General features: G+C 44.8%; 1 protein-coding gene across 2 annotated transcripts in view; it reads right to left on the bottom strand.

Annotated features, from left to right (window-relative positions):
- Positions 1-11,026: 11,026 nt before the first annotated feature.
- LOC148542656 (EF-hand calcium-binding domain-containing protein 4B-like) overlaps positions 11,027-24,932 on the bottom strand; it is a 71,919-nt gene continuing 58,013 nt past the window's right edge. For both annotated transcript variants that reach the window (XM_088467430.1, XM_088467429.1), the window contains exons 11-16: positions 20,234-20,775; positions 18,158-18,239; positions 14,913-15,027; positions 13,620-13,721; positions 12,330-12,406; positions 11,027-11,284 (exon numbers count right to left, since the gene is read on the bottom strand). In XM_088467430.1, coding sequence (XP_088323556.1) covers positions 11,194-11,284; positions 12,330-12,406; positions 13,620-13,721; positions 14,913-15,027; positions 18,158-18,239; positions 20,234-20,775 — 1,009 coding nt within the window. In that variant the 3' untranslated portion in view covers positions 11,027-11,193. The remainder of the gene's footprint in view (positions 11,285-12,329; positions 12,407-13,619; positions 13,722-14,912; positions 15,028-18,157; positions 18,240-20,233; positions 20,776-24,932) is intronic.

Raw genomic sequence — 24,932 nt, forward strand, 5'->3', positions numbered from 1 at the left:
AAGAAATCTTATGTACAAAATCTTTCCTTTTGTTGTTTTGGAATAATTGGTTAATGTAATGTGCATAAACAACAGACAAAAAACAACAACACTTTTTCGTCCATTTATTTGACAAGTTAGAAGGAACAAAAAGACTAATGGTATTTTCCGAAATGCCAAGTCTTCTGAAACAAACAAGGTATAGTTTGTGTGGGTACTGCATAATTTTTTTTTTTTACTGATATTGCTGTTGGAATGTGACAAGTGCAAACGTGAAAAAATGGACTCCCGAACAGGGGTGAGAAATTTCTAAGCAGTTAAAAGGTTAATGTGCCTCCTTATAATGTTCTTTCTGGCTGGTCAGATAGCTCAAACAAAATCTTGCCGTTCACATACATTTTCTGGGGGCTTCCAGCTCCAATTCAAATTGCCATTGATTTTGGTGTTTCAAGCCCACAGCAAATCGCTGCACATTGACGGCAATTTACATTTTATTGGTACAAACTTTGGGCCTGATTCAGAGCCGCTCGTAAGCGGCCGCTCGTTCACTCCAAGCGATGTTTGCCCAACTGCGCATGCGTACGGATCGTTATACGCATGCGCGAACCAGTCAGTGCGGCCGAAATTCATGTGCTCGCAAAATAGCGAATGCCTGATAATTTGAGTGACAGAATGAGGCGTATGTGGGTGGTAACAGGGGAAGGTGCTTGAAAACGGGGAGTGGAGATCCGATCGCAGGCGTGCTTAAAGGTCAAAGCGGGCGTTTTATGGGTGTGCATAATTAAAACAGCAGCGTCATTGTGCACGTCACTGGGTTATTTTATAGCCAGAACTGCTTGCAAAATTGTGGTAGCAAAAACCGATGTACTCGATTAATCTAATAAATAGCGGACATGACGTAGGATGCGAGCGGCCAGGGGGCGTAGTTTCCCAAAAAACGACCGCAAGGTTTGTTCGCTCGTTCAGACCTAGAGGCGTGAACAGACCGCAAAGAGCGAACGGTTCATTTGAATAGCCACCCCTTTTGTTAGAACGAACGACCGCAAATAGCGACCGGCTCTGAATCAGGCCCTTTGTGTATTAAATTCAGGGGATCATGGGAGAAATGTAATGAACATTGATTTGTCAAAATATATGAATTTCTAAAAAATTTTGATGTGAGATTTAAAGCAGCAACCTTTTGAAAAGGCAAAATCTTGCTAATTTAAAAAAAAAAATTCAAATCCCACAGCAAAGAACACAAGATATATTACATTTCCCCCTATGGCTCTCTTTTCAATTAATATGGAATCTTGTGGAATTAAAAAACTATTTATCTACAAGCTGCTTTTATTCCTCTTTGTATGCATTTAAATGTGTCCTTTCCCTGATGCAATTTGGTTGGTGTAACTGAACTATTGTTCAATGCTTTTAGGTGTTTGAAATGTTAATTCATCTGTTTTTCAAGATGACATCTATGACAATGAATAGCGTAACTTTACAGCAGGGCTGGATTATTAATAAGGAGCTACAGGCGGCTTCTTGGGTTGCAGGGGGCCCATCTCACACCTGCCGCTGGCATGAATCATCCATTTTTTTTTTTGCATAGCCAAAATGAATATTCAATGTGGAGTTGATGTGGGGTGGGTTGCTACAGTACAATAATTGCCCTGTCGTCACCTCAAACGATAATGGAGAGAGGTGCTGAGGCCCAGCAGCTACACGCATTGACAGAGCAGCAGGGGAGGTCCTTACAGCTCTGTTGCAGTGACAATCCTATAAACATGTCTCAAGGGATCATAGGAGGAGTGGTGCCAAGTTCTTATTGGAGGAGCTCATCACATGCTCCTCTGACCCCTGCAGCAGATCATCTCAGGTGAGACTAGAGATGGCAAATCAGAGCTCCTGTATCGATATTCTGGAGTGGAACGGGATTGACATATCTGAAGTGACATATAAAAATATCATAGGAGTAACATCAATATTTTTAATCCCTTATTTATGCAGCTAATGTGTAGTTGCAGTCAAAATCAGGTCCAAGGGGCAGTGGCTCTGAGATTCCTGATACCGCTTCTCCACAATGTATTATTGTGGGGTTGGCTGGTAAATGAAAGGGGTGCTAAGCGCCCCTGTCATTATCGGCACTGCTATCTACAAGATAGCGCACCGATGTGCTACCAAATGTATGAACAGTGGCATTATCGATATCTACAGCTGCAGCTGTCGTTCCCCCATCACCACAGCAGGGACAGCACTGTATCTGGGCTGCGGACGTGATCTCGTGATGCCCAGTGGAGCCAGCCGAGAAGGGAGACACAGTGCATCAGCCAGATCACCAGTGGGGGAGGTTTCACTCCCCCACTCCAGCAGATGAGATATCAATCAATCAATGGAAAGAGTGTATCACACTATGGAATGGGTGGAGAAGTTGACTAGTGGAGAAGCTGCTCATAGCAACCAATCAGCTTCTACCGATCATCTTATAGAATGTACTTGATAAATGCTACCGCAAAGCTGATTGGCTGTTATGGACAACTTCTCCACTGGTTCCACTTCTCCACTCTTTTCACTGCTTGATACATTAACCCCTAAGTGTCTTTCAGTAGGCTCTTTCAGCCTCTCAGAGATTCTCAGGGCAATGTAAAACGTATTGAAGAGAGAGCTAAGATAAGAAAAGAAGGTGGCTCGATGAGAACATAGATCACCGATATATACTAGGCCTGTAGAGAAGTGGACTTAGCATCAGATAAAAGTTCTATATGCAATGAAAGAAAGGGAGTTTCGCAGCAGAAAAAAAAAGGAGTTTCTGCAACATGGGAATCTGTGCAGTGTCTGAATGGGCTTCCTTAGGGGGACGTGGGGGGAATATATAACAGGGGGATATATGTGCAGTGGGGAAAGCCTCTGTATGGTAGGAATTACGGGCCTGATTCAGACCTGCTCACGAGCGCTGAGCGCTCGCAGGCGGGTCGATGCTGGCTCAGTGCACATGCGCACGACGGAGCCGGCTCTGTCATGTGCATGCGTGAGACCCGGATAGCGACGGGCAAGCCGTCGCTCCGGGGCTCGTACCAAAGGGGGCGTGCTGTCGATGGTGAGTGACAGCATGCCCCCTTTGGTGGGCGTGCCGGGGGCGTGGCTGCACAGACGGAGGCGTTCGCATGGGAAAGCCTACTATCTGGGGTCGGCCCCACTGACATCACAAGTGATGTCAGTGGGAGTGCTCTCGGCTCTGATAGAGCTGAAAGCACTCCTGGGCTTGCGGCAACGAGACCCTACCACAAGATCTTGTCCATCGCGACCATCTTCCTGGCCGCTCGCTATAGCTGTGGGTGGTCACCCACAGCTATACGAGCGGCTGGGAGGCCACTCTAAAAATTAAGAAGAATGGCCCTGATTCAGAGCAAGCGCTCTGTCAGAGCGTCCGGCTCTGAATCAGGGCCTATATCTGTAGGAGACCCCTCTGCTATGAAGCTTTATATGCCCTCAATATAGTAAAGCCTCACGGTGAAGCTGCAACATCATACTTGCGTACTCTCCCAGAAAATCAGGTGCCACTCCCAGCACCCCGCAAAAGTAGGCAAGTCCCTTGGATTGTCCGCTGGCCTTCCGCGACCCACTGCGCCCGCACGTGATAGTGGGTAGTTGGGAAGGGGGCGATGACGCAATTCACGCTAAATCGCTTCAATGTAGCCCCACAGCCCTGCTTTATAATGCCAGTAATATCGGCATTCTAAAGTGGGGCAGGGCCACGATGATGCAGTTGCGCTGGTACGCCCCTGCTTTGCCTACTTCAGCCGCCCCCACCCACTCTGCTGCACCGACTTGGCAGCCCCCTCCCGGAGGGGGCTGCCAGAATGTCGGTAAGTATCTGCATCATCAGCCCGGTGGATAAAATACCCTACCTTCTCCTCCCCCCTAACCCTCCCTTAGGGGTGCCTAACCCTAACCCTCTAGTTCCTAACCCTAACCTCCCCCCAGGGGTGCCTAAACCTAACCCCCCCTCCCCGCACCCTAAACCTAACCCTCACGGGGGGGGGTGCCTAACCCTGACCTCCCCCCAGAGGGTGCCTGACCCTAACCCCCCCTTCCACTAGCCTAACCTTAACCCGAGAGGGGTTACCGGAGGGGTGCCTAACCCTAAGTCCCCCCCCAGCGGCTATCCGCTCTCGATGCCCGGATTACCTACGATCGGTTTGCCGGGATTTCGCCATGAAGCTAATGATAGGCATTGGTATTTAGATGCCTATCATTAGTCCCATGCTGGGATTTCACTGTCGGGAAGCCGGCGGTCGGCATTTCGACCGCCAGCTTCTTGACTACATCCCATAAATACATAGGGGGGAGCTGAACTAAGATTTGACATCAGGAGCAAGTACACTGCTGTTGGATGGATAGATAGATAGATAGATAGATAGATAGATAGATAGATAGATAGATAGATAGATAGATAGAGAAACATATGGGCTCTTTCAGCATATAAATATAATATAATAAATATCATATCAATGGAATTGTCACAGATGGTTGTGGACTTGGACCCGGAGTTTAATCAGGAGCGGTTTTATGAACAGACTTCTGGAATTGGAAGGATGCTAGTTTGAGAGGCGTACTGCTCTTGAGTGGCCTGTTAGATAGTGAGTGACTCAGATGGCTGTGTACCCAGGAAGGTATGTGGGTACCAACTATAGATAACTGGATAGCCGGGGACGCTGATGTCGTGGACCTTAGCAGTGATCCCAACTGGGAGCGTAAGCCAGGAGAAGTGCTGCTGCACATGAAGGTTAATCGATGATAACTGGAACCTGAAGCAAGCAGAGTCGTAACGGCAAACTGGACTGGAAACACAGCAATGAGCACAGAGAACTAGCACCCAGCAAGAGCTGAGAATTTTATTGCACTGGCAAAGAAAGGACTGCAGATCAGCTCTTAAATACCCAGAGGAAGTGCAGGATTGGTTGCTAGGACTCCCGGAATGCTTTGCCTGGATTGACTGGAATGTGTCAAATGATGAAATCCAAGATGGCAGCCCCCATGTCACGCTGCAGCACTGCCAGACCTGACCCAGACTCACCACAAGCATTCAGGACAGTATGCCTCCAGAACCCCCTGGCATGCAGCGCAGATCTCCAAGTGCCCACACCTCCACCAGTGGGACCCTGCCATAGTGTCCGGAGAGGTAAAGTCCGCTGCCCCTGCAGCCCTGCTTGTGACAGTACCCCCTCCTTTATGGGTGACCTCTGGGCACCTCTTGGGTTTTCAGAATGACATTTTTTTATGAGGTGGGGTGCGTTGACACCTCCTTCTTTCACCCAACATCTCTCTTCTGGGCCGTAGCCCTTCCAGTCCAATAGGTACTGAAGTTGTCCATAATGGAATCAGGAAACCAAGACCCGTTTAACCTCGAACTCCACCCCTCTCTCAGTCTGTAATTTGGGGGATGGTGAAAGGACTTGTAAGAATCGGTTGAGAACAAGTGGCTTGAGTAAGGAGATGTGAAAGGAGTTTGGAACTTTGAGGTAAGTACGTAGTCTTAGCTTGTAGGCTACGGGATTAATTACCTCCGTGATGGTAAATGGGCCGATGAAGCATGGAGCAAACTTCATGGAGGGAACCCGTAAACATAGGTTACGAGTGGAGAGCCATACCTGATCCCCTGCTTTCATGCTAGGAGCAACTCTTGTTTTTATATCTGCCCCTAATTTATATCGATGGGACATTTTCAACAGAGATGAACTACATAGATCTTCCCCAGAGGTGGTTGGATATTGGTAGCAGCAAACACCTTGGACTCTAGAACAGGTGCCACTTCAAGATCTCCGACAGAACTCTCGGAAGAGAAGGACCACGAAAGTGCATCAGCTTTTGAATTTGGTGATCCTGGGCAGAGGGTTAAATTGAACTCAAAACGGGAGAAGAAAATTGCCCATTGGGCTAGGCGAGGACTGATGCATTGAATATTCTTCAAAAAGATCAAATTCTTGTGATCAGTGTACAGTGATGGGGTACTTGGTGCCTTCAAGCAAATATCACCACTCTTCAAAAGCAAGCTTAACTGCTAACAACTCCTGTTCTCCAATAGGGTAGTTATTTTCTGCAGATGAGAATTTCTTAGAAAAATACCCACAGGGATACACTCTGTTATCCTCAAATCTCTGAGAAAGCACTGCTCCTACTGCTTCAGAGGAGGTCTCCACCTCCGGCAAAAAAAGGATTCTCCACATTGGGTTGTCTTAGAATGGGCGCAGTGATGAAAGCTTGTTTCAGCAGTTGGAAAGCAGACTCAGCTTTGGGTGGCCGCTGATAGTGGGTAGCCCCCTTTCGGGTCAATGCAGATATTGGAGCCACCAGGGTGGAAAATCCCTTGATAAATAGTCTATAATAGTTGCAAAAACCTAGGAACGTCTGAACGGCTTTTAGGGAAGTAGGTTGAGACTAATCGAGAATGGCCTGTATCTTTGGTTCCATCTCCAATCCAGACTCCGAGATGATGTAACCCAGAAAAGGGATGGAAGGCACCTCAAAGACGCATTTCTCATGCTTACAGTATAACTGATTCCTTATTAAACGGGATAAGACATCTTTCACATGGTCTCAATGTTTTTCAAGTGAAGTAGAGAAGATTAAAATATTGTCAAGATACACTACGACTGAGGAATATAGTAAGTCTCTGATGATCTCATTTACAAGATCGCAGGGGAATTGCATAAGCCAAAGGGCATCACCAAATACTCGAAATGTCCATCCCAGGTATTGAACGCTGTCTTCCATTCGTCCCCTGAAGGAATCCTGATGAGATTGTATGCCCCTCTCCAGTCCAGTTTTGTAAACACTGTGGCCCCCTTGACTGTCAAATAATTCCATAATAAGAGGCAGAGGGTAACGATTTTTCACTGTGATATCGTTTAACCCTCGATAGTCTATAGGGGGTCGGAGACCTCCATCTTTCTTGGCCACAAAGAAGAATCCTGCACCAGCTGGGGAGGTAGAAGGTCTGATTAAACCTTTCCAGGTTCTCCTGAATGTATTCGGACATGGCCTTAGATTCAGGCAGAGACAGAGGATATGTGTGACCCCGAGGAGGAGTCTTGCCCGGCATCAGTTCAATAGGACAGTTCCAGTCCTGGTGCGGAGGTAAAGAATCTGCTCCAGCTTTATAGAACACATCACTAAACAAAAAATACTGACAAGGAATTTGCAGGTTCTCAGACATTTGTATTTTCTTGACCCAGAGTAAATAGGAGGCATGACAATCCTCGCCCCAGGACAGAATTTGCATAGAGTCCCAATCAATTTTGGGACATAACCAGGTGTATCCCAAGATAATCCCATGTGAGGCTTTGGGAGTAACTAGAAACTGGATAAATTCAGCATGAAGATTCCCAACCTGGACTCATACAGGTTGGGTTATGGAAGTCACAGTCCCATTATGGATTCGGCTGCCATCAACTGCCGATAGTGTAAGGCCATGATCGAGGGTCGTAACGGGTATCTGTAATTGGAGGATGAGTTCAGAGGTAATGAAGTTCTCCACTACCCCTGAATCTAGGAGAGAAATCACAGGTTTAGAACCCTGTGTAAGTGCCATGGAAAGAGACAAGGCAGATTCTTTCATGGATGGAGACCGAGACATAACTTCCATCTCCTGTGCCAGTTAGGAGCGGGAGTTTCCCATATGAAAAGGATAGGAAGCCACCAAATGAACAGTCCCTCTGCAATACATGCACAAATTTTTGCGGCGACGTCTTTGCTGCTCCTCAGTGGATAAGTGTGCACTATTAATTTGCTTGGGCTTATCCATTGTTGGCTCGGGCGTGGGCGAACTAGGAAGGTTGGTAGGATGAAACCGGTAGCGCTCTCTTTTGGTCTTTTCCACTTGTCGTTCCCGGTATCTTAGATCCACTTTATTACAGAGTGAGATAACCTGATTCAGAGAAGTGGGAAGGTCTCTTGCGGCTAGGTCATCCTTAATACGATCTGACAGGCCACTCCAGAAGGCTGCGATCAAAGCCTCCTCATTTTATCTGAAGTCAGAGGCCAATGTCTGGAACTGAACAACGTACTGGCTCACGGGACGGCTGCCTTGGCGGAGTCGCAGTATCTCAGCAGCTGCTGAAGTTGTTCTTCCTGGTTCATCGAAAAATCCGCCTGAAGGAGGCCAGGAATTCAGGATAATTCTCTAATAATGGATCTGATATCTACCAGAGTGGCGACCCCCAATCCAGAGCGGAGCCAGATAAGAGAGACACTATATAGGCCACCTTGGATTTGGCGGATGGAAAATTTGGGGGTTGGAGGGTTGCAGGGTGAAGTGTACATTACACTGGTTGAGGAAGCCCTACACAGCTTCGGACTTCCATCAAACTTATTGGGAGTTGGAAAATGCAGATGGGCTGGAGTGGCCGGAGTAGCTAGAGTGGCTGGAATGGAAGCTCCATACTGCTCATGAGTGGCCCGTTAGATAGTGAGTGACTCAGATGGCTGTGTACCCAGGAAGGCACGTAGGTACCGACTATAGGTAACTGGATAGCCAGAGGGGATGCTGATGTCATGGACCTTAGCAGGGATCCCAACTGGGAATGTAAGCCAGGAGAAGCACTGCTGCACACAGAGGGTAAACGATGATAACTGGAACCTGAAGCAAGCAGAGTCATAATGGCAAACTGGACTGGAAACACAGCAAGGAGCACAGAGAACTAGCACCCAGCAAGAGCTGAGAATTTCATTGCACTGGCAAAGAAAGGACTGCAGATCAGCTCTTAAATACCCAGAGGAAGTGCAGGATTGGTTGCTAGGACTCCCGGAATGCTCTGCCTGGATTGGCAGGAATGTGTCACATGATGAAATCCAAAATGGCAGCCCCCATGTCACGCTGCAGCACTGCCAGACCTGACCCAGACTCGCCACAAGCATTCAGGACAGTATGCCTCCGGTACCCCCTGGCATGCAGCGCAGATCTCCAAGTGACGCACCTCAACCAGCGGTAACCACGTCATAGCATCCGGACAGGTAAAGTCCGCTGCCCCTGAGCACACACAGCCCTGCTTGTGACAGGAATAGAGTAGCTGCTGCCCTCATCAGAAAAGGATGTAGTCAAAAGGTAGACAAGAACAATGTTAACATTCATAATGATGACCCCACCATGCAGACAGTTATGGTGTCGACATTATTAAAATGTTGAAAGGTAACATGTAGACATTCTCACAATTTCGATAGGTGAAATGTCAACATTGTCAGAGTTAGGGCTAGGCTGCAGGAAGTAGAGTTAGAGTTAGGCTGCAGGGGGGTTAGGATTAGGCTGCTGGGGAGGTTAAAGTTAAGCTGCAGGGAGGAAGGATAGAGTTAGGCTGCAGGAAGGAGGGTTAGAGTTACAGTAGGCTGCAGCATACTGTAACTCTAACCCTCCTTCCTGCAGCCTAACTCTAACCCCCAGCAGCCTAACCCTAACCTTCCCCCTGCAGCCTAACTCTAACCCCCCAGCAGCCTAAAGCTGGCCACACATCTAAAGATTATCTGTCCAACCAGCCAACTAGTTGATTGGTTGGAATAAAAATCTGGTAAGGAATACAGTCAGCAATTTGCTCCCAAATGCTGGAAAATGGACCAAAACTGTTGTTTGAACAAATAGTTTAGATCAAACATTTAACAAACTTGTCTAAACGATTATTTTCATCTGTTTTCTGGCATTTAGGAGCAAATTGCTGATCATCATTTACTCCCACTCCTTACCAGATTTTCATTCCAACCAATCAACAAGTTGGCTGGTTGGATGTAAGTTTGTCTAGTGTGTGGCCAGCTTAACTTTAACCCTCCTTCCTGCAGCCTAACTGTAACCCCCCCCTGCAGGCTGCTGGGGGGAGGGGTTAGAGTTAGGCTGCAGGGGGGGGGAGGTTAGGGTAAGGCACTAAAGGGAGGGTTGCGGGTCGGGATTAGGGTTAGGGATAAGGGAGAAATATTAAGCAGAACACCGAGAGGAGCATAGCACTGACACGGAAGTCACAGTTACATGACCAGCTGGGACATTGAAGCCGCGCTGGACTCACTGCAGCCATCGGGAGTATGTAAGTCACAACTGGGCCACCAGGGACAATATGTCGACATTCTAGCATGTCTGCATGTCATCACTGTATATATGATGAATGTCGACATGGTCAATGTCAACATTAGGATCATGTCGATATTTTCATGATGAATGTAGACCTATCATACCACACCCAGTCAGAACATAGGAGTATATTTTGGGAAGGAATATAGATGGATCAGATTAGCGGGGTCTCAAACCAGTCTCTAGAGTAGGTACCCATGTGTTCTTAATCCGGCTCAGCTTTATAGTTAGGTAAATATTGAATCTGGGTAGGTGGTTATTTAAGACTGTCCTTCAGTGTAACCAGATAAGCATATTCTCTTTACCTGGAGATTTTGACACATTTAATTAAAAAGACACATACTGTGGGCTCACAAACAGGATGCAGAGGTTTTGAGGAGATGCAAATATACTGTATAAACACAGTAAGCAAGCTGACACAATTCAGTATATAAACTGTATATTTCTCTATTGCATTTCATTCTGTTGCACTTGTTCGATTTTAACATGTGGCATACAGTACTTGCCAAACCTCCCTGATTGTCAGAGAGACTCCCTGAAATAGTAGCAATCTCCCTGTCTCCCTGAAGAGTCTAGTAATCTCCCTGATTGCACCTTACCCCTTTATGAAACTGTTATATAAAAAACCAGAGCTATTTACATTGAAACCCTATGGCTATATGCATTTTCTAAAAAGTATCAGTGTGTTTTCATCAACAAATAGATTTTACTGACTGCTTTGGGTCTCGTTTACATTTGGAAGTTAATGAATTTTATGACACGCCTCTCATATGTAGCTGTACACGTCCATTATAATGCCACGCTCATAGGTGTTGCAATCTCACAATCTCCCTGAAATGTTTTTTCAAAAGTAGGCAAGTATGATATGTGGGTAACAATAGAAAAGATCTTACGCCTTTATAAATTTTGTTATTTTAATTAACACTTTTTCATACAAAATATGTATTTTCAATATACGTTTCTTACAGTAAAAAAAATATTATTACCCAAAATATAAAATTTAGAATGCATAAGCACAGTATGTATGTATGTATGTATGTATGTATGTATGTATGCATGAAACTGGCAGTAAATGTTTCAACTGTTGAACCTGATTTATTTAGTTTTTAAATGATGGATTCTTTAAGATTTTACATGCAACAACTTCTTTTCTTTGGACTGATAGCTCTTCTTATTTTTACCACGTTATTTCTCATATTATCTTCGTGCTCCTTTAGGGATCTGTTGGAGAAAAGAAGGAAACACATTTCAACAAAACGTTATTTAGTGGCTGCTAGGGCTCCTGCGCTAGGAGTTTCTATTTTTAACGTATAAGTAGAGGGGTGTCAGGAAGAGCGCCGGTGCTACCAAGTACAAAACTGGTTTGCCCTGGGGGTACACATGTTTTGCCGGGAGTCGGTTCCTGTAATCAGCTGTGTGGTCTAAACAGACCGCAAGCTGATTACTGTAAAAAAAAATAGTAAAAAAATAGTAAAAAAAAAAATTACTTACCTGACTCCAGGGACCGGTGATCGGGCCTCCGGAGATGACTCCCCTCGGGTCAGCTGGTCTCCCACAGTGCCCTGCTGCCCGGTCATCAGGTGATCGGGCCCCAGTGCAGTATGGGAGATCACCTGAACGGAGGAATGGAGAACATCACCGGAGGCCCGGAGCATGCAGGTAAGTGTAAGTAAGGGAGAGGGGGGTCGCGGGGGGGAGGGGGGATCGTGGGGGTCCGCGATCGCAGGGGGCGGGGCTTAGCACCAGGGGCAGGGCTTAGCGCCGACGGGGGTAGCAGCGCCGACACTTAATCATGCACGGGCACTTAATCACTGTATTTTTTGCGAAAATACCGTGATAAGGCTCCGAAGGGGATTAGCAGGGACAGAGCTTTATCGCAAGCTCTGTCCCTGCAAGGGATTTGTAGTAAATCCCTGTGATATTGCCTGAATTCGCAATGCGAATTCACTCGGTAATATCACACTACAATCTGCATTACCAATGTGGATTGTAGTAAATAGAGCCCCAAATCTGGCAACATTTTATTGCACATACATAGAGTATCAATGTGGATCTTTGTGGCCTGCCTTATATCTACTTTATACCTGGCTCTAAAACAACTCTAACTTAGGCCTTACAGCAAATCTAAAACAAGCCTTATGATTTCTCCTTTTTATTTGCGTTTGCTAGAGAACACCAGCCTGGCAGTAGCCAGGGGATAAAACACGGTCAGTTTATATTACATGTAAAATACAAACACAAATAAAACACTCAAGTATGTGTTCACCTGACTATATGGCTCAGTGATTCCATGATGTTAATGCCGGATGCTGCGCTGCATTCTTTGAATAATAGTTTGTGTTCCTAGAAAAAAAGTAATTTAGGTTTGGATTGTATTTGCAAATTGATCAGCTTGTACAGGGAAAATACCATACACTAAATAAGCCAGAGGCTGCATCAGATAAACACAGACATTGTAACATGACATTGTATTATAGGGTGAGAAGGACAAGGCAACTGACCAAAAATAAAGAGTGATCGGGTTATGAAACACTTGTTGCCATCATACACAATGCTCATATAGGCATAAAGGCAATTTTAAAATAAAAAGAGCCTGTATTAACACTTTGAGGTCTATTTACTAAGCAGTGTTAGGAGACAGAGTGAAAAGTGATAAGGTGCCAGCCAATCTGCTCCCAACTGTCATCTCACAGGTGTTTCAAAAATGACAGTTGGGATCTGATTGGCTGGCACCTTATCACTTTTCACTCTGTCTCCTAACACTGCTTAGTAAATAGACCCGTTTATCTAACAGCACAGAGAATAACAGATGTAATTAATTGTAGATATATATTATTCATATACTGCAAGCCCTGGGGTGACCTAAGCAGTGCCGCGGCTGTTGGAAGTGACACTCGTCCCCTGCAGCTCCTTACCATATCCGGTGGAGATAGGGGTGGCACCTTCTGCTCCTAAGACTGTGAGCATTATGCTTGGCTGTGACATAGTCAAGCGCCACATTCTCAGCGTAATACAGCACTGACATGCAGCTTCATATATAAGAATCTGCTTCTCCTTCAATAACTTTCCTAATAGAATAATCTGTTGTACAATTTTGATGAGCATTGGATATTCTCACAGTCAACAAAATGTCAATTTACTGTGTTTTGTGTGTCATTTAGTATGGGCACAGAACTGTCAGCAAATTAGATTACACTTCTCTAAAATAGCAATACTCCCTTAGGGCCGCATTCAATTAGCATTGGCGAAAACGGACGTTTTGCCAAATAACAGGCGAAAACGGCAACAGGTGAAAAAAAAATGGAAAAAACAGTGTTCTCCATCCCAGAACAGGCGAAAAAAAATGCAAAATCCCTATTTTTGGCAAAAAATGTGGGGATTTCTTTCAGAACCCTTTAGACACCCCCCCCCCTCCAATGATAAATTACCAGAAATAAATTCATAAGTTGCGTACTTTGGCAATAAATGACCGCGCAAATTTTGGCTAAATATAATATGTTCCTTCAAGCTAAAATTAATTCAATCATCATTAAAATAATGTAAAATATACACATACCTGGGCCAATTTCTTCCCTTCATCAAACGGCACCTTTCTTTCAGAATCACGGTCTATTTTGTTACCGATAAGCAGAATGACAATTTCATCCATAACTTTTTCCTGCAAGTTGAAAATGACAACACAAGAACACATATGTAAAACATATTTACACTATTTCTCTGTACATGCCATGGCATAATTAAGGGCATAGATAGTAAGCATTGCAGGTAGACTTACTGTAGTTACTACAGAATCAAGGTAACATTGCGCAATACAAGTGTCATTCTATATTACGCTATAGTTACATTAGATAATTACAAAAGTGAAAATGCAAACAATAGGATTATTGAGTCTTTAACTGATTATCTTATTAGGCTTCACTAACTTGACTAGTTTGTTTTACCAATCCAACCACATCCTGTTTTCTAATAAGTGAGTGCTTAGTTCAGAGAATGGCTGCTAAAGTGTTGGTCAAAGAGTTATCATTTTGTAAAAAAGCTCTATGTGGCTTCCAGTAGTGCTTAACCAAACTGGCAGAGTGGCAGACCAATCTAATGGGCATTGCCATTGTATTCAATCAAACTTGATCTGACTCTACTGAACTCTGCATGTCAACCAATGACTATCATGTGTGAGAGGCCATTAGCTAATATAATAGGATGAATGTGTGTGGGCAGGTGTCCATCCTGACCATATGCCATGGTGACTAAATGGCTGATTTGTGAAATGAGACCTTGAATGGGTAGCCAATTGATGACAGATTTAGGAGTAAGCCCCTGGATTTAAAGGGGCAATAATATTAACTACAAAACTGGTGTGTTTTGGATTTAATGTTATTGTCCCTTTAAATCCAGTGGTTGAAATCACTGAAGACAACGAGGCATTGAAATGAGTTAGGGTTGATCAATTAATTCACAGTTTATGTGGAAGCATAGAGTGGCGTTGTTCTATCAGTGCAGCTCACCATTCCTGTGTAGAGTTAGAAAATTTGCTGACAATGCTGTAAAATTCCTAATACCATATAATTCTACAGGGGCTGTTTTCTCTCTCCATGTGGCAGACCTGATGAAAATGTGTTATAGCTTTTATCACTATTACATTTTTGTTTTGCACTTTGTATAGCACTTATAGGAGTTTCCTTTGTGACATATATAACCTTTGTAACTATGTACTGTAACTACAGACCCATGAATTTTCAAAACATTCTACACTGCCAAGGAATTGTTAAAGCATTTTCACTGAGCCTTATTTCCAGAACAATTTATACTCTTTTTCAGTTTACAATAGAATTACCTATATAAATATACTCACTTGAATGCAATTCAGCCAGTGTCGCACAGCAGTGAAAGATTCCCTAGAGGTAATATCATACATGAGCACCATACCATCTGCTCTTCTGAAGAATTGTTCTGTGATGCTATGAAACCTGTTTGAAATAAGTATTATTTGCAGATTTATCCATTTAGTAGGTTAAACTGATATAAAACATTACCTACATTAAATTTAATGCAACCACTCTGATCCAGTAGTTGAGATAATTCTGTTAATACGCCATATCACTGTCCATTACCACCTACCACCTGGATCGTCTAAAGCTGGGTACACACTGACAGATATATTAGCCAATCAATTGATCATCCAATATATATGGTGCCCGTCCGCCAGAGTGTACCAGCGATATGTCTGTGAACGGCATCCTTCACAGACATATCGTGTAGGCTGTGCTGCACAGCTGATAGCAGATATATCTGTCCATCGGGCAGTGTGTATGGCCGGTCAGCCGACCGCCCGTACACATGCAGCGGCAGCCGCGGGGAGGGGGGTAGCCCCGTCTACCAGCCAGCGGGACCCACGGCTGTCTGGAAGATGATGGTCATTCAGTGTATATGAACTACCATCATCTACAGATATATTTGCAGATCACTCGATCTGCAGATATATCTGCTACAGTAGATGTGTACCCACTTTTACTCTGTGTCCATGATAGTGTGGCTATAGGAGATTAAAGTACTGTTTATTTTAAACGCTGTAAGAATTCCTGTTGTTTCTATGATTATTATTCTTCTTCTTATTATTATTATCCTTTATTTATATGGTGCCACAAGTGTTCCGCAGCGCCTTACATAGTACATAGAACTAATAGGTGAACAAGAAACAAGTAACTTATAGTACATTACAGTGTAGGACAAGGACACGACTTATATACATTGCTGAAATAGTGATTAAAGCACTCACAATAAGCTGCTGGGAGTTGGCAGTTCCGTGTTAGGTGCCCTAATGGGGAGTAAAGAGTAGAAGAAAATGTAAAGAGAAGCACATGAGGGAAGAGGTCCCTGCTCATGAGAGCTTACATTCTAAGGGGAGGGGCAGACAGACAGGCGTGACACAAAAGGGGAAGATAGGAAGGAAAGAGCATGAGGTGGGTTAGGATGAGTGCTGGAAGGCCTTGATGAAGTAGTGGGTCTTGAGAGCCCGTTTGAAGATTTGTAGAGAGGTGGAGAGTCTGATAGGGAGAGGGAGAGCATTCCAAAGGTAGGGAGCAGCACGGCAAAATCTCGGATGCAGGAGTGGGAGGAAGTAATCAGTTGGCAAGAGAGGCGGCATGCATTAGTTGAGCGAAGTGGACGGGCGGGAGTGTGAAGGGAGAGAAGGTCAGAAATGTATGCGGGAGAGGATTTGGTGAGGGCTTTGTAGGCGAATGTAAGAACCTTGAATTGGCATCTGAAGGAGAAGGGGAACCAGTGTAGGGCTTGAAGGAGAGGGGAAGCAGATGTAGAACGTCTGGAGAGGAAGATGAGCTGAGCAGCAGCATTGAGCACCGATTGTAGTGGAGAGAGGTGAGAGACTGGGAGGCCAGCTAGGAGAAGGTTACAGTAGTCCAATCTGGATATGGCCAGTGAGTGGATGAGGGTTTTAGTGGCATCCTGGGTGAGGAAGGGTCTAATCCTGGAGATATTGTTTAGGTGAAAATGGCAGGACTGTGAGAGGTGCTGAATGAAAGGTTTAAAGGAGAGGGAGGAGTCTAGGATAACTCCAAGACAGCGCACTTTGGGGCTAGAGGAGATAGTTGTGCAATCAATAGATAATGAAATTGTGGGAAGTGATGTAGTGGAAGAGGGTGGGAAGATGATCAGCTCAGTCATAGACATGTTAAGTCTAAGAAAGCGTTGGGACATCCATGAAGAGACAGCAGAGAGACAGTTGGCGATACGGGTAAAGAGTGAGGCTCAGGGGTGGAAAGGTAAATTTGAGTATCATCAGCATAGAGATGATATTGGAGGTCAAAGGAGTTAATGAGTTCACCTAAAGAGGATGTATATAGGGAGAAAAGGAGAGGTCCAAGAACAGAACTTTGGGGAACTCCTACTGTTAGTGGAAGTGGGGGGGGAAAGGAGTCTTGAGATGACACAGCGAAGGAATGATCAGAGAGGTAGGAGGAAAGCCAGGAGAGGGCAGTGCCACATAAACCGAGAGAGTAAAGGATTTGCAGGAGGAGAGGGTGGTCTACAGTGTCAAATGCAGCAGAGAGGTCAAGGAGAATGAGCAGAGAGTAGTGGCCCTTGGATTTGGCAGCAAGGAGGTCATTGCTGACTTTCGTGAGGGCAGTTTCAGTGGAGTGGAGAGATCAGAAGCCAGATTGAAATGAGTCCAGGAGGGAGTGGGAGGAAAGAAAGGTGGTAGGGCGGTTGTAGACAATACGCTCAAGGAGTTTGGAAGCAAAAGGGAGAAGAGAGATGGGTCGATAGTTGGAAAGTATGTTAGGATCAAGGGTAGGTTTTTTAAGAATGGGGAGACAAGAGCATGTTTGAATGCAGAAGGGACAGTGCCAGATGATAGGGAGAGATTATGGAGGTGAGCCAGATGGGAACAGGCAGAAGGAGACAGGTGGGAGAGGAGATGGGAAGGGATAGGGTCAAGAGGGGAGATGGAAGGAGGGGAGGACCGGATGAGGGCCATGACTTCCTCTCCAGAAGCAGGGGAGAAGGATGTCAGAGTTGGTGAGACAGAAGGGGAGGAGTGGTAAGGGCAAGGAGGGGGAGGAGTGCTGAGGGTCTGATGGGATATGATGTCCTCACGTATGGAGTCAATTTTAGATGTAAAGTAGGTGGCAAAGTCGAGGGCAGAGAGTGAGGAGGGAAGGTGAGGAGGGGAAGGGCAGAGTAGGGAGTTGAAAGTGGCAAAGAGATGCCGGGGGTTTGTGGACTGGGAGGAGATGAGGTTCTTGAAATATGTTTGCCTGGAGAGAGATAGGGCGCACTGTAGGAAGAGAGAATAAATTTGAAATGGAGGAAGTCAGCCTTAGAGCGTGCCTTTCTCCACTGACGCTCTGCAATTCTTGAACACTTTTGTAGGTATCTGGTGCATTTGGAATGCCAAGGTTGTGGCAATGCCCACAATATACACTGACAAAGCTTAGTATTGGAAAGTCATCTTCTTTGTATTTAAAACACAAACCCAGTGCTACCTGGTTGGATCCAATATAATAGGACAGGAGACCCACAGGAACTCAAAACATCTAGTTGACAACAATTCCCCATAAAATATTATTTCCTTACCTCTCCTGCCCAGCAGTGTCCCATAGCTGAAGTGCATATTGCTTGTTGTCCACAGTTAAGATTTTGATACGATAATCTATTCCTGCAGATATGAGAGAAAGGTAAATATATATCTTGTAGACATTACCACTTAATGTATACAAAGCTGCAATACAGATCAGGTTAGAGGCATACTTGGTCATTTACAAAAGTGCGGACCTGCAGCTCAAATTCCTGTTTGTGAACAAGGGTGCGTGAAAGTTTGCATCCTGTGACCGAAGAAACTTCTTGAATAAAGATATTCATAGTTAAATGCCAACTAGGCTGGAAATAAGCTGCAAGGTGTAAAGTATGTTCATTTTAGCGAGTGATTGCACCCCCTTCTTCCTGTAATACTACCTACATTTTCTGTGCATTCTACAAGATGCCTTTGTTCCAGCAGATGCACATTTATGGACACACAGATACCAAAGGAAAAGAAAACACAATGAAATGTACAATAGCAACACAGTATAATTTTTTTGAATTCATAAATAAGACTTGGACCAGCAGCATGTTAAGCTGGGTACACACTGACAGATATATTGGTCAATCAATTGATCGGCCAATATATCTGGTGTCCGTCGGCCAGTGTGTACCAGCGATATGTCTGAACGATGTCGTGCACAGCCGATGGCAGATATATCTGCTGAAATATCTGTCCATTGGGCACTGTGTATGGGCGGTCTGCCGTCCGCCAGTACACATTCAGCAGGGGCCGTGGGGAGGGGGGCGGGACACACCCCTGGCCAGTGGGATCTGTGGCCAAAATAGATGATGGTCGTTCAGTGTGTATGAACGACCATCCTCTGCAGATATATCTGTGCAGTATGTACCCAGCTTTAGCTGGGAAATGTAAAAGTTTACATTTCTGAAGGGGTTAGTTATAAGGCGATATCACGGAAGACATGGTGGTGATGTTTTTACACTATTCACAATTTGAGTTTTCAGCTAGAGCTGCAATCCTGCATATTATTATTATTATTATTATTATTATTATTATAATTATTAATAAAAGTATCCTTAATTTATATGGCGCCATGAGGGGTCCGTAGCGCCTTTCAAAATACAAAAACACAAACAGTATGAACAGATAACACAGGAAGGAAAGTGACATACAACACAGAACATTGCAGAACATGGACATTGTTTATAAACATTGCTGTATCAGCTGTCATAAAACTCACATAGGCAGCAGGATGGCAGAACCCAAAGGTTGGGTGCTATAGTAGGTAGTGGGGAGGATATGGTGATAGAAGCAAGTGAAGGAAAAGCATATGAGGGAAGAGGGCCCTGCTCGTGAGAGCTTACAGTCTAACATATGGTTGTCTAGATCATTTCTTTGGTGACTCTTCCAAACTGATGTGATTAAATTAAATATTCCAAATTGAGCCATCCATCAAGAACAGTAGGCACCTTTTAATGCACTATACATGTGGATTTTTCCACTCTTTTTCATGCTTCATGGAGGATATCTTCCTAAGTATTGAGAATACCCTACATGCATTGAAAGACCTACTGTATTATTCTTACTACCAAACTCTGAAAAAGAAACCTCACTTTAATTTTCTGAACCCTAATTATTTACTCCATTTGTTGTAGTGACATTATTTCACTATTGTTGCTCTCTTTTGTGTTTATATCTGGTCCCCATCTAAGATAAATTCACATGCTCACAACTTTATGTTTTACGTTCACTATATGTTTGTATATGTTTACCTATGCATATTCCATTTACTACATATTAAGGTTTAGCGCCTTACAAAGTTTCCTTTTTACTATTGTTGACTTATCTTTTGTTCTAGTTTGTCACTAGGAGTCACTCAGGCTGCTATATACATAATGGTTGACCAAGTGCTGGAGCTCCAACTAGATAGATCCACAGTACACTCTCATAGCGAAAGGCATAACATTTCAGGGCTAGCCCAAGTCATCCAATTCCCTTCACACATGCTTACCAACATACCATTCCTTGTAATGGTCTGTTATAAGGTAATCTATTTGAAGCAAAATATCCTGTCTTATGAGAACTTTAAATAACGTCCAATATATTCCTACCTATTGTAGCAGACAGATCTCTCTTGTAGGATCCCTCATGTACTCTCTTTAAAAAGGCAGTTTTCCCAACATATGAGTTTCCAACAAACATTATCTTATAAACATAGTCTGGATTTCCATGGATTTCTTGATGATAACTTGTCTCTTCTGACAGTGGAAGATTTTTATTTTGTTGTTCCATCTGACCATCATTTCCTGTTGAGGAGACATTATTTCCTTCCACTTGGTTGTGTTGATTAGTTTTATCATCAGAGTAAGGCTGAGTAGTCTTGAGATCTGTTGATACCTCATTATGTATTGTTTCTCTGTTTAGTGTTTCCCTTTTTAGAAATAAAACACTGCCTTCTGCTTCTGAAGTAAGACATTGTCCTTCTTGACTCAATGATTGTGTACCGGGGAGTTCTTTGGTTGGCATCTCTTCTATAATTGCATCTTCCAGTAGTTTGTGGTGCTTTAGCAAACATTCAGATATTGGGTCTTCTTCTATGGAAATTACTCTTGTTCTTAAGATATTAGGATAGTTGGTAATGTTTTGCTGCACACTAAAAAATACAACAGTTTAGACTTAAATGTTACAGCACGCCAAAAATATCTAAAATGGAATATAAAAATAATACAATACATTAAATCTTTTTAATTTTATATAGATTACAATTTAGCTCTAAATACATGAGCTCAATGTAATAAATGAATGTACGGCTGTCAAATATATTCCAGAATGTGTAAAATGTTTGCATAGCTGTTAAGGGGACCATACATATGAGATTGAGGGATCTATTTACTAAGTCTTGGATGGAGATAAAGTGAATGGAGATAAAGTACCAATCAACCAGCTCCTACCTGTCATTTTTCAAACACAGTCTGTGGCATGGCAGTTAGGAGCTGATTGGCTGGTACTTTGTCTATGTTCACTATATCTCCATCCAAGGCTTAGTAAATAGATCATTTATTGCTGCAATTCCTCGATCTCCTGATGCCCGGGTCTGGGCATCAGGGGAAATCCAACATATTGGTTTTTCCTGATTTGCCAATCCCGACCTAAAAATGATCAGATCAGCAAAAAAGTGAAAGTTATCATGCAGAATTTCACCAATTCCCCAAGAGATCGCCGATCATTGATGCATGCTGATCTGTGGTTTTGATCACCGATTAGGGGATCAGGGAATTGTGGTGCTGATGTATGGGTCCATTTAGTATAACAATGGCAGAGACTACTGTTTCTGTGCTGAGGCGTAATTTGTGTCATACTGTAAACTACAACTGGAGTGTGTTCCTCATTTAGGCATAGAATTACTAAAGCTTCTAAAAAGAAAAAGTAGAGGTGTTGCCCATAGCAACCAATTAGAGTCTAGCTGCCATTTTCTAGAAGGCACTAGACAATAGCTACAATTTGATTGGTTGCCACCTTCCAGCCTCCAAGGAAGCGTCAGGTTCTAAAACTTCGTGCTTCCTGTAAAGTGGCCAGTCTGAGGGCTTACCAACGTGATTCGCATTGATTTACAATAATCGCGGCCATGCCATCCAGAAGTGCCCAATTGGACCCCTGTCTCCAGGATCTCCTAGAGGGGTGCATTAAAAGTTATTAAGCATGCGTTCCATTAAAACCATCTGTACTGTTGTGCTTTAAGGAGGAGTAATGGGTAAAGTGTTTTATATCAGATTCAGACATTTACATACTGTATGTGCCTATTTACAGTCTTTTGGAAAGAGGCTAACATGGAGTTTTGAAGTACTCAAATCCCTGCTTGGTGATTGCAACCTAGGGGTAGATGTATAACCCATGGAGAGAGATAAAGTGGAGACAGATTAAGGGGTCTATGTACTAAGACTTGGAGAGAGATAGAGTGGATGGAGATCAAGTAACAACCAATCAGCTCCTACCTGTCATTTGTAAAACAGTTAGGAGCTGATTAGTTGGTACTTGATCTACATCCACTTTAACTCTCTCCAAGGCTTAGTACATAGACCTCAAAGTACCAACTAGGTATTTGAAGGCCCCACAGCAAAAGTTTGTATGGGCCCCTATGTACCACCCAATCGTGAAAAATGTATATAACACATGTAACTTTGACAAGGAAGATGGGCACCCATAAACTCTTGGCCCAATAGCAGCTGCACCTCTTGAACCCATAGCAGTTACACCCATGGTACCAACCAATCAGCTCCTAACTGTAATTTTCCATGCACAGACTGTAAAATGACAGAAGCTGATTCGTGGGCCAGATTCAGAGCCGCTCGTAAGCGGCCGCTCGTTTGCTCCGAGCGATGTTCACAAATCTGCGCATGCGTATGGGTTGTAATGCGCATGCGCCAACCAGTCAGTGCGGTCGGAAATCGAGCGCTCGCAAAATAGCGAGTGCCTGCTAATTTCGCGTTACAGAATGAGGCGTTTGTGGGTGGTAACAGGGGAAGGTGCTTGAAAACGGGGAGTGGGGATCCGAACGCAGGCGTGCCAAACAATCAAAACGGGCGTTTTAAGGGTGTGCATAATTAACAAAGCAGCGTCATCGACCACGTCACTTGGTTGTTTCTTAGCCTGAACTGTTCGCACGATTGCGGTAGGAATATCCTACCACAAGCACTGCGAGCAGTTCAGACGCCTTTCGATGTACTCGATTAAACTAATAAATAGCGGAGATGACGTAGGATACGAGCGGCCAGGGGGCGTCTTCACAAAATAGCGAGCGCATGTTTCGTTCGCTCGCTCAGACATAGAGGCGTCAACAGACCGCAAAGAGTGAGCGCTCAATTGAAATAGCCGGCCCCTTTTTCTGAACGAGCGAGCGCAAATAGCGTCCGGCTCTGAATCAGGCCCCGTATTCTCTCCACTATTTCTCTCCAAGGTTTGATACATCTACCCCTTTTATTCAAACTGTTGTTGGGACTGCTAGAGTAGGGGCAAAGTTTTTCCCAGGGTGGATTGGCCATAGGTTTCATCTGTAGGTGTTACACTACTGCGATTTCGGGCCGATTGCCCGATTTTAGACGTGTCGTACGATTAATCGTGTGGAAATCGTGTAGTATTTAGGTAGGATACGATCTGATGCGCGCTCCCGCCACTGTTAAAACCCATATTATCTACCATAATCGTATGCAGATTGTGCCGTGTATTTGCGCATGTGATGCATCGTGCGTCCGACGGGCATCATTTCAGTGAAATTTTAAATAAAGTGTGTGTTCTTTCAATGACCTTCCCTCCTAAACTGCAGATCGATCGTATTGTGAGATCGTATGTACATCGTGTGTCAATCTTGTGGCCGGGCCCAGGGAGTTCAAGGGAAATGTTGGTCGCACTAGCGTATGGCCAGCAAAAGACGTGTCATTTTGTTATTGCAACCACTCTTCTCAACTGTGTACCATTGTACATGCAGATGTCATTAGTGTTATTATGTTGGTATTATGGGCCTGATTCAGAGCCGGACGCTCTGACCAGAGCGCTCGCTCTGAATCAGGGCCCTCCTACCTAAAAATGGAGCGGCCTCCTGGCCGCTCGCATAGCTGTGGGTGACCACCCACAGCTTATGCGAGCGGCCAAAAAGATGGTCGCGATGGTCATGACCATCGCGACCATCAGGCTTGCGACGAGACCCTGCGGTAGGGTCTCGCTGCCGCAAGCCCAGGAGTGCTTTTGGCTCTATCAGAGCCAAAATCACTAGCACTGACATCACTAGTGATGTCAGTGGGGCCGGACCCAGACGGTAGGCGTTCCCATTTGAACGCCTCCGTCTGGGCAGCAACGCCCCCGGCACACCCACCAAAGGGGGCGTGCTGTCAGTCACCATCGACAGCACGCCCCCTTTGGGACGAGACCCATAGCGACAGCTTGGCTGTCGCTATGCGGGTCTCGCGCATGCGCACGACGGAGCTCCCTCCGTCGTGCACATGCGCATTAGGGCACCATCGACCCGCTTGCGAGCGCTCAGCGCTCGCGAGCCAGTCTGAATTAGGCCCTATGTGCATAACGATCCAGCCTGCTGACAATCCTTTGCTTCATTATGTTTAATCTGCGACTATATATCAATTCCTTTATGACAAAAAAGTAATCCTAAGTACCTAGGGCCTGATTCAGAGCCGCTCGTAAGCGGCCGCTCGTTCGCTCCGAGCGATGTTCGCACAACTGCGCATGCGTATGGGTCATAATGCGCATGCGCCAACCAGTCAGTGCGATCGGAAATCAAGCGCTCGCAAATAGCGAATGCCTGCTAATTAGAGTGCCAGTATGAGGCGTTTGTGGGTGGTAACAGGGGAAGGTGCTTGAAAACGGGGAGTGGAGATCCGAACGCAGGCGTGCCAAATGGTCAAAACGGGCGTTTTAAGGGTGTGCATAATTAACAAAGCAGCGTCATCGGCCACGTCACTTGGTTGTCTCTTAGCCTGAACTGCTCGCATGATTGCGGTAGGATAAACCTACCACAAGCACTGCAAGCAGTTTAGATGCCTTTCGATATACTCGATAAATCAAATAAATAGCGGAGATGACGTAGGATGCGAGCGGCCAGGGGACGTCTTTACAAAATAGCGAGCGCATGTTTTGTTCACTCGCTCAGATATAGAGGCGTCAACAGACCGCAAAGAGCGAGCGCTCAATTTCAATAGCCGGCCCCTTTTTCTGACCGAGCGAGCGCAAATAGCGTCCGGCTCTGAATCAGGCCCCTAGTACACTATTTGACCTAATTCAGTGATTGCTGTTGCTGCTGCT

This window comes from Taudactylus pleione, unplaced genomic scaffold (assembly GCF_031769625.1).
Source record: "Taudactylus pleione unplaced genomic scaffold, aTauple2 ptg000010l, whole genome shotgun sequence".
NCBI classification, from domain to species: domain Eukaryota; kingdom Metazoa; phylum Chordata; class Amphibia; order Anura; family Myobatrachidae; genus Taudactylus; species Taudactylus pleione.